This window comes from Microtus pennsylvanicus, chromosome 21, assembly GCF_037038515.1.
Source record: "Microtus pennsylvanicus isolate mMicPen1 chromosome 21, mMicPen1.hap1, whole genome shotgun sequence".
Classification (NCBI taxonomy): Eukaryota; Metazoa; Chordata; class Mammalia; order Rodentia; family Cricetidae; genus Microtus; species Microtus pennsylvanicus.
In genome coordinates this window covers 28,365,969-28,374,722 of record NC_134599.1, presented here as the reverse complement: position 1 = coordinate 28,374,722, position 8,754 = coordinate 28,365,969, and the positions used below count along the sequence as shown (strand labels likewise).

The 8,754-nt window shown below is 45.6% G+C and overlaps 1 protein-coding gene across 2 annotated transcripts in view; it reads left to right on the top strand.

The window, feature by feature from the left end:
- The first annotated feature begins 1,700 nt into the window (after positions 1 to 1,700).
- Positions 1,701 to 8,754, top strand: part of Sos1 (SOS Ras/Rac guanine nucleotide exchange factor 1) — an 84,300-nt gene continuing 77,246 nt past the window's right edge. For both annotated transcript variants that reach the window (XM_075955674.1, XM_075955673.1), the window contains exon 1: positions 1,701 to 1,931. In XM_075955674.1, coding sequence (XP_075811789.1) covers positions 1,845 to 1,931 — 87 coding nt within the window. In that variant the 5' untranslated portion in view covers positions 1,701 to 1,844. The remainder of the gene's footprint in view (positions 1,932 to 8,754) is intronic.

Sequence of the window (8,754 nt, the reverse complement as noted above, 5' to 3'; positions counted from 1 at the left end):
AGTTCCAGGACAGGCTCCAAAACCACAGAGAAACCCTGTCTCAAAAAAAAAAAAAAAAGAATTTATTTTGTGTGTGTGTGGTGTGTCTGCCACTGGATGTGCGTGGAGGCCAGAAGATAACTTTGGGGAGTTAGTTTTTCTCTTCCTACTGTGTGAGTCCCTGAGCCAGGACTCAGGTTCTCAGGGTTGGGGGCAGGTATGCCCTAGTGGTTGAGCCATTTCACCAGCCGGCCTGCTCTAAAATGACCTGCTCTATCTGTGAATTCTCGGACGGCTTATGGATGGACTTCAAAATGTCATCTTGAGCATGCTCAAAGTGTGGGGGATAAAAGATGGTGTAAATCTGTGTGTATATTATAAAAGGGAAGATGTGAAGATTTCATTCAGATTCTAGGAGGTCATCTAAAGATTAAAAACAGTGATTTCAAACATTTTTCATCAGTGAGATCTTGTTTATTGTACTCCGAAAGAGTAGGACATAATGTCAATTTGAGGCCAGACTGGTTCTTTGGACTGTCTTCTCATTTATGAAATGAAAACTCTGAGAACTGAAACGACACATTGCTCAGAAAGCCTTCAATGATAAAGCATCACGTGCCACAGTGTTGCACAATGCCACTATCCTAAGCATCTGCATCCTTGCGAGGCAATTCATAGACACTGCTTCTGTAGCATTCCGGGATCTTCATGTCTCTATTCTGGGTCGTGTACCAGGCGAAAAAAGAAACGAAACCCAAAAACCCTGTCTTTCAGAAGTTAATCATCCAGCTGAAGCCCTGAAAGATCCAGAGCAGGGTAGACTAAGCCCATAAAATGCCCGTAGGTTTAAGTAGATACACGATCAATAACCACTATACGTATACGATTGCACGTTATGGAAAGGCTTCTGGAAACAAGGCGATCTCTCCTCTCACCAGGCAAATACCGAGCAGTAGTTTTTGTGAGAAGGAGCCTATCTATCTTTTGTGCAATCTGTTTAGTTTACTGTGCATGCTCAGGGCACTCCTTATCTTCGTGCTGGGAACAAAGTACACACACCCCTTTTCTGAGACCCAGGGCCTAGGATTTCCCAGAGCGGGATGGGGATGGGCTCCGGGCCTGCGGGACCACACAAAGGGGGCGCTTTGCCTGCTCGCACACCCCCACGCCCCGGCCCTCCAGTCGGGGTTCGCCTTCAGGGTCCCTCGGCCCCGCCCCTGCAGTGCCCTCCCAGCCTCTTGCGCGCGCCCCTCCTCATCCGCGGGCAGCCGGAAAACCCGGAGCGAACCGGCCCGGGCGGCGGCGCATGCTCAGTCGCGGGCAGGTTCAGCCTGCTAGTAGGAAGCTCCAGCGCTACACCGGCGGCGGCGGCGGCGGTAGCGGCGGCGGCGGCGGTAGCGGCGGCCGGGTTCCCCCGCAGCGACCTCGGGTTCTTTCCCGCCCCCGCCCGACCCCGGACCCGGGGTTCCGCCACGCACCGAGCCTCGCGCTCGAGTTCCCCGTAGGCGAGCGGGCGCCACCGACCCGAGCGTCCCTCCACGCGCTGTCTCTCGGCGGCCCAGGCCGTGCCGGGGAGCGCAGCCCCGGTTGCGGGCGGCGGAGGGCGGCCCGGGGCGGAGCGGGGGGCCTGCCCCGGGCGGTGGTGCGGGATGCCGCCGCCGCCACCGCCGGGCTGCGTTGGTTCTCGGCGACCGGCGCGCGTGTCGGGTGGGTGTCCGGCCGCGGGCCTCGCCCCCCAGCCGCCTCGCCAGCGCTAGCCGGGCCGCGCTGCGCCCCGAGGGGGCCGGGCTGTGCGCGGGCTGCGGCCCTGCTCCGCACCGCGAGCCGCCGCCCCTCCGCCAGCCCCGAGGCGCCCCGCGGGCACCATGCAGGCGCAGCAGCTGCCCTACGAGTTTTTCAGCGAGGAGAACGCGCCCAAGTGGCGGGGGCTGCTGGTGCCTGCGCTGAAAAAGGTAGGAGCGCCGAACCCGCTTCCCGGGCGCAGTCGGCGCGGGGCCGGCCGAGGGCGGGGAGGCGGGGCGCGCACCGCCGTCGTTCTCCCCGGTCGCTGGTCCCCGGGAGGACTGCACAGGCGGCGAGGTTCCCCGTGCCCGGCTGCTCCAGCTGTTGACACTCGCCCGGGGTGCGTGGGAAGGGCCGCACACAGTCGGGGAGGGTTGGCCCGGATAATCCAAGCGCGGAGGCGACAGTTGGGGGAGCCTCGGTTTACCGTGGAGGTCAAAGAAGGCCACTGCCTACCTTCTCAGTCTCAGCGAGCTGCGGTCAGCCTCCCGTTTTAGGAGTTCAGTGCGCCCTTAGTGGCTCGAGAGTGCCCTGCCACAGTGCTTGCCTAAGTAATTGCGAGGTAGCCTGCCAGCAAGAGCACGGCCTGCTTGGTTTTGCTCGCCCTCACTCATAACTCCCCGTTCTCTTGACACCCTCCTGCCCCCATGATGCCCATGCCACTGTGTTCAGATGGGTTTTTCTGGCGAGTCTGAGTATCTTCGAACCCTTGTTTGGTTTGGCATTTTGCATTTTCAGTCTTTGTTACTTTGAGTTTGCCAGAGCTTAAAGTAAATTATTTGGAAATGTTGTTACATTTTAAAAGCTCCTAAAGCAACATTGTGAATCGTCTGTCCTTTGGTTTGGCATTTTGAATTTTTAGCCTCTGTTTGTTACTTTTTTAGTTTGCTAGTGGTTAAATCTTTGGAAATGTTGTTACATTTTAAAAGCTTCCAAAGCTACATTGTGACTTAGTAAATACTGTACTAAGGCGTCTGAAACGGGTGTTTGAATGGATTTTAAAACAACCAGATTGTTTTTTGCTTTTATTTGCTTTACCTGTAAAAATTTCTTTACTCTTTCAGTAGTATTAATTTAGATTTCTTGTAGCTCAGATAATTTTCATGCTATCTTTGCTAAAATAGTTTTGTTTCTATTGAGAATTGAGAGTTTGCTGTACAATTATGCGGAGCCCCCCCCCCCCTTTTTGAACCAGGATTTTGAAAGGTGTTTCATATTCTTCAAAGATCAGCGACTTTTCGTTTCTCCTTTACCCTGTTCGATCCTTCCCCTCTTGGTATCTTATGGCGGAAATGGCTTTGTTGGAAGAAGACCCTGCTTTTGTTTTTCAGATTTAGGTTACTGGTTTTTTTACCCTCACGTGCCTCGCTGCTTTCAGACCCCTGTGGTGTTTTCTAAGAAAATCAAAGAGACCACCTTGTCGTGCATACTTTGTTCATTAATGATTCCATGAGGCCTCAACTCCGTTTTTGACTTTGGCTTTACCTGCACTTAGCTTGTAGAAGTGTGCCTTGTGATGTTAGAAGCTTGGCTTCTGGACAAGATGAGACAGAAAAGTTGATTTCTATGTATAAAAGCCCTCACAGAATACTACCAGTTTGGGGTAGTTGGTTTAAAAGCATGTAGCTCCTATTCTAAGGAAACCTCCAAAATAACACGAGAATCCTTTGAAGTGGTGGAAAGTGTATTGTAGACGTTGGCAGACCTCTCTAACCTGCCACATGGGTGGCCCTTGCTGAAACCTATTCACAGGCAAATTTTGTTTGGCTGGCTTTGTGATGTTTTTGTTTTTCAATTTATGTAATTAGTCGCCAGTATTTTAAAATGGGAAATATCACATATGGTCTGAACTCCTAATTTTTCTTTAATTATAGATAGTCTTGCCATACATTTTCACACAACAGTAAATTGCTAGACTTGTACATGGCTGCCTTCTTTAGAAAGGGTTGTGTTTCCAGTTTACCATAGTGTTCATGTTCTGGAGCCTCATGGTTGGTTGGTTTTCCACTTCAAGCAGAGATTTCCCTACAGAAGTGATATGTTTACAGAATCTCACTAAGGTGTAAGAGTCTTCCCTTCATTTAAATTCTCACCTACAATCCGCTCAAGATACCTAAGACAGGTTGGACATATTTCTCATAATCTGAATATATTCTTCTAGTTTAAAATTATTGAATTATCATCTGTGTGCCGGGTATTTCATGTAGATGTGTCCTGGGACATTTTGTGTGGGAGTGTCCTTATCTTGAACTCTTTCTTCAGACTTTAAACTACTTGTATAATGCTTAACTATGTCTTTTCTTACCGGAGGCTTTTTGGACAGGCTGTTCCTTTTATCTGGTCTAATACTACTCAACCTCAGAGATTTTCTCAAACCCTCAGGGCTGAGTTGGATAGTGCTCCATTGTTTCCTCCTAGCATCCTACCTAACTCAGCAGTGAAACTGAAGTTCCGATTTACTGTCCGCGTCCTCAGTCCCCAGCTAGAGAATAGGAATGTTATCTTACCCTACTGGACTTCCATCCAGTGCTGTGTCTGACACCTGTTAGGACTCATTTTGAACGAGTGCCTTGTGTGTTACTTTGAGTTTAACACACAGAGGTTAAAGTAAATTATTTGGAAATGTTGCTACATTTTAAAAAGCTTCATTGTGACTTAGTAAATCTTCAAATTGTCTTCCCTCTTTTGGTTTGGCAGTTGGAATTTTTAGCCTTTGTATGTTACTTTTAGTTTGCCAGTGGTTAAAGTTATTTGGAAATGTTGCCAAGTGCATAAGGGGATACTCAAAATAAAACTCGCCCCCCCCCACCAGTTTTTAACTTGGTTAATGACTTTAGAATTTTATTTGATTGGCTCAAAACGCTGGTCATCCCTGCCTCTTCTCTGTGTATTGCTGCCCACCTTCAGGCAAAACCTCATGTTTATGAACCTCTAACATGGTTTTGTAATCTACTCTCCTAAGTGCTTGGAGTTTCCTCTCCTGGATTACTGGGGTAGCCTCTCAACTGAGTCCCTTGCCCCAGCCCACTTGCCTTTATATATTTCAGAAGTTATAATATACCTTTGAAAGTGTTAAACATGTGTTTGTTCAGGATTGTTGATGTCCTTTAAGTTAAAATGTAGTTTTTAGCATGGGATTTATACAATGGCTCTAGCCTGATCTTCCTATTTGATTTCCTACCAAAGTATTTCTAAGGTGGGACAGCTACTTTTCCTGAAAGTGTTTATTAGGCCCACGGTGTTTTTCCTTACTACATCTGTCACATCCCTCAAAGACATGGTGCTTGTCTCAGAACAGGTATTCGTCCCTGGCACTATGGATAAATGGCATAATTAAAAAAGACTAAGGTGGTAGCGAGTATTTCTGGAGAAAGAACTCATTTTTAAGAAAGGGTTTTTGCTTTTTAGACAGGCTCATCCTGTAGCCCAGACTAGTCTTGAACTTGTAACTTAGCTGTCCTGAGTCAACTGTGCTAGTGCTGCGGTCACAAGTACGGGCTAGCATACCTGGCCTATGAGGGGTTTTAAGTAGGAAGCAACACTGATTTGAATTTTAGAAACTTTACTTTGTTCAAGGAAGGGGAGGAATGGGACCTAAGGTAAGAGAGAGAAGTTGAAGCTTGCTTTACTAAGTTCATCTAGGAGAAGAAATGTATTTGCATTAGGATGGATGCTATGTGAGCGGTATTGAGAAGGCAGAGCTGTCAGGACTTAGCATCTCACTTAGGATTGCAAGAGTGTTAAAGTGTGAAGAATCTTTTCAGGCTTACTTGAAGTTCGTCACTGGGCTTTGGGTGGATGAGAAGATTTGGAACATGTTGATTTTAAAGGCCCTTTGGATTGTCTAGGCATATTTCTCTGGTTGGCAGCTTGTTTTTGATACCTGATGCATTCGATCTGGAAGTCTGAGATAGGAACCTAGATGAGGTCTGTGTTTATAGAAAGACTTATAGTACAAGTCAGGTTTAGTAGTATAAGCCTGTCATCTCAGCTATTCAGGAGATCCATACAGGAAAAGTAGACATTCAAGACCAGCCTGGACAACTTTTTCAAAACCTTGTCTCACAATAAAATGTAAGAAAAGAACTGGAGATGTAGCACAGTGTTAGAGTGGTAGAGCGCAAACCCAGTGCGTGTGAGATCCTGGGTTCAGTCTCCGTTCAGATGAGCATACATAGGAATATGTGGTAGGTCTGCTTAGCTCCTAACAACTATCTAAATGTCTTGTTTGTCTAATGGTAATCAACAAGGAAATGAATATGTATAGCCATATAGTGCAATAAAAGGGAATATGGGTTACTGTTATATATGGCAATGTGGCTAGCCCATTTCATAACGGACAAAGCCAATCTAAAACATTATGTTCTATATAGCTGTACTTTAATAAAATTGTAAGAAATACAAACTAATGAAGATCATTGGTTATTATAAAGACAGACTTTTAGGTTAAGTGTGCTGACATACGCCTGTCATCACAGCATATAAGAAGCAAAGGCAGAAGGATCAGGAGTTAAGGTCACTCAGCTACACAGGGAGTTTGAGACTGAAGGAACAATAACAGAACCAAAGAGACTTATGTTTACTTATCTTGATTGTGCTGAAGGTGTCATATGTTGGTATATGCTAGCTACTGTCAGATTATGCAACTTAGATATATGCAGCTATTGTTGACTAGTTGTTTCTCAAAGAATAGTAATGTAGCCGTCATCATAGAGTCTATTACTGTTTCACCACGTTTGCTTTATCAACACGCCTATCCACTCTTACCTCCCATCAATCTATTGTTTTGTTTTGAGACCGTCTTACAGTGTAGTCTGGAACTCACTATGAAGCCCAGGCTGGTCTTAGACTCATGACAACCTGTAGCACAAATTCTAATTGTTCTTAATAAAAACTTGGAGTCAGATATTAGGGGGTGAAAGCTGAGAGATCAGAGAAGCAGTGCTGCCAGCCACTAGAGACCTTTTCCCTCTACCGAGTCCTCAGACCAAAAGGGTAATCCTGCCCTCAGACTGTATCTGAGTTCCTGTCTCCTCCCGCCTTATATTCCTCTCTCCACCTAGCCACATCCCTTCCTGTCTCCACCTCCCTAGTGCTAGGATTAGTGGGACTCCCAAGTACTGGGATTAAGGTGTGAGCCACCACTGCCTGGCCTCTAGTGGCTTAGCTTTGCACTCTGATCTTCAGGCAAACTTTATTTGTTAAAACACAAACAGCCAGGCAGTGGTGGTGCATGCCTTTAATCCCAGCACTCAGGAGGCAGAGGCAGGCAGAGGAAGGAGGATCTCTGCAAGTTTGAGGCCAGCCTGGTCTACAAGAGCTAGTTCCATGATAGGCTCCAAAGCTACAGAGAAACTCTGTCTTGAAAAACAAAAAACAAAACAAAACAAAACAAAAAACCCACCCACAAACAAAATATCACTACAACAACCATCCTGTCTCAGTCCCTCCCCTCAGCGATGAGCTATTCTGTCTGATTTTTTTTCTCTTTCAAGACAGGATTTCTCTATGTAGCTCTGGTTGTCCTGGAACTCACTATGTAGACCAGGCTTGTGCCAAACTCACAGAGATGCCACCACACTGGGCACTTATCTGGTATTTTGATGAATTTTATACTTGCAGGTTATTAGAGCACATTATTTCTAAATGCTTCAACCCGCATCAGTAACTAGAATTCAATAGCTTTTTTACAGTTCCTTTTGTTTTTTTATAAGAAGTTTATATACAGTGAATATACAATGTTATTTGTACTGCTTAATGAATGTATACACAGTCTCTACTAAAGTATAGTACATTACCATGGCTCTTAAAGTTCCCTCCATGCCCTTCTAATCAATTCCTGTCCCTCATCCCAGAGACAGCCACTGTTGTAACCTTTCATCATTCCACCATAGGTTAATCTTATCTGCTTTGGAACATCATGTAAATAGATTCAAGTAGTGTATATTTTTAGTGAGGCATTTGAGATTATGCTTTAAGAATTCAGTCTTTTTTTCCATCATGTGACTATGTCACAGTTTGTTTATCTAGTGGATGGATATCTGATGCTTTAAATTTGTAGCTATTAATAAAGCTGCCACCACTTTAAAAATTTTTAAATTGCATTTATGTGTTTGCGCATGTGTGCATGTGCATGCATGAATGTGGAGGTCAGAGAACTTGCATGAATCTGTTCTTTCCTTCAGCCGTGTGGATCCCCTGAATCAAACTCTGGCATGGTGCCAGATGAGCCATTTCACAGGCCCAAATGTTCTTTTTGTTGTTGTTGAGACAGTGCCATGTAACTCAGGCTGGCCTTGAACTCCTGATCCTCCTGCCTTTGCCTCCTAAATATTGGGGTTACAGGTGTTCACATTCAGCTTTCATGCAGCTAACTCTGCAGTTTACAAAAGCACAGATAGGATAGTAACTAAAAAGAAAACAGTTTCAGCGATGCCTAGATAAACTCATGAGCTCAGGACAGCTTGGGAGTATCTTCTGGTTAATACCGAGCGGACAGGGACAGTGGGCAGGTGGGGCTCCTCGTAAAGTCAGATTTGTTCATTTCCCCATGGAGTTGGAGGTTGGGGTGCACAAGAGAGAAAATAGTTAACATCCCCTCCATATCCAGTTCTTTTAAGTTTTCTGATAATATTGGTTGCTGTAGAATTTATTCATTTGTTTCTGAGAAACATACCTATATTTTTATTGTAAACTTTGTTGTAGTGAAAGGCTTTAAAATGTGCCTTGGTATCTTTTGTCCTTTCTAAAATGGTTTTACTGTTGACTTGAGTGTTCCTGCTCCTGCTGCATGCCTTCGCTGTGTCTGACCCTCTGTGAGCCGGAACAGATCTTCCTTGAGTGGCTCTTAGGAGTTTTGTCCCAGCAGCTCTAGCAAAGTAACATACTTAGATGGGTTATCTGTAAGTAGCATTTCTGGTCGCTCCTTTTCAGATCTCTTTTTGCTTTGCTTGAATTGTACCAGTTGCAAGAATTTTAGCACCACGTTGAACA